Source organism: Elephantulus edwardii, unplaced genomic scaffold (assembly GCF_000299155.1).
Source record: "Elephantulus edwardii isolate Elephantulus edwardi_28Jun2011 unplaced genomic scaffold, EleEdw1.0 scaffold00013, whole genome shotgun sequence".
In the NCBI taxonomy this organism is placed as follows: domain Eukaryota; kingdom Metazoa; phylum Chordata; class Mammalia; order Macroscelidea; family Macroscelididae; genus Elephantulus; species Elephantulus edwardii.
In genome coordinates, this window is record NW_006399763.1 from 21,208,096 (window position 1) to 21,209,358 (window position 1,263).

Here is a 1,263-nt window from a genome sequence, read left to right on the forward strand (position 1 = left end):
AAATGGCATGATACTCATAGTGACCCTATGTACAACAGCTCTGAACTCTGCTCTATCCTGAGCCAAACTTACTGTTTCCAACACATCTACCCCCCATTATCCCAGTCACTGAGTCAATCCATCTCATCAAGTGTCTTCTTCTTCTGCACTTTCCCTCCACCCTCCCAAGCATGATGTCCTCTCCAAGGACTGGTCCCTCCTTGTAACATGCCCAGACTATGTCAGATGAAGCTTCAGAATCCTTGGCTCCAAGGAGCATCCTAGCTTCACCCTCTCCAGGACGAACCCATTTCTTCTCTTAGCAATCCATGGTACAGTCAATATACTCTTCTCCAGCACCACAGTTCAAAGGAATCAATTGACTTTCTATCATCCTTAATCATTATCCAGCTTTCTGATAAATAGTAGGTAATTGTAAATACCATGGCCTGTGTCAGGTGCACCTTAGATTCCAGACTGACATCATTGCTCTCAGTTCTCTGGAGATTTCCCTGACAGCAGACTCTTCCAGTGCAATTTGTCTTTTGATTTACGGGCTGCTGGTGCCAAGAGTGTTGATTGTGGAGACAAGAAAACTAAAGCTTCTAACAATCTCAATCTCTTCACCATCTATTATGATTCTGCTAATAGGTCCAGTAATGAGTATATAATTAATATACTTATAAATAAATTATAAAATGAAGGTAATTAGATGTCTTGAGGTAGTCTATAGGTCTTCTTGACTTCTAGTGGTTGATTTCAAAATGGCATCTTAGGTTAGAAAAGAAGAATGTTGGTGGGACCAAAGTGAGGCGGTGGGGCAGGGGCTGGCATCTAGGACGGCAGTGATGGCGTACAGTGGACTCACCGTGCCTCTCATAGTTATGAGCATGTTCTGGGGCTTCGTGGGCTTCTTAGTGCCCTGGTTCATCCCTAAGGGTCCTAACTGGGGGGTTATCATCACCATGTTGATCACCTGTTCAGTTTGCTGCTACCTCTTTTGGCTGATTGCAATTCTGGCCCAGGTCAACCCTCTCTTTGGACCACAGTTGAAAAATGACACCATCTGGTATCTCAAGTATCACTGGCCTTGAAGAAGACGTTGTGCTCTGCAGTGCTGTCATTGAGGTCACGAAGAGAATTTCTCTACAGGCAAAATCACCTCCAGACCCAGACCACCAATCTCGACTCACCTAGTTAGGCATTAGCTGCCTTAAACATTCACATCACATTTGAATGCCTTATTCTAAAATGCAATATTTTTCCTGTCATCTTTCTTACACT

The 1,263-nt window shown here is 43.8% G+C and overlaps 1 protein-coding gene across 1 annotated transcript; it reads left to right on the plus strand.

Annotated features, from left to right (window-relative positions):
* The first annotated feature begins 827 nt into the window (after positions 1-827).
* Positions 828-1,073, plus strand: LOC102851195 (V-type proton ATPase subunit e 1-like). Its single transcript, XM_006881205.1, has one exon. It carries the CDS (start codon positions 828-830, stop codon positions 1,071-1,073), a length of 246 nt encoding a protein of 81 aa, XP_006881267.1.
* Positions 1,074-1,263: the final 190 nt, after the last annotated feature.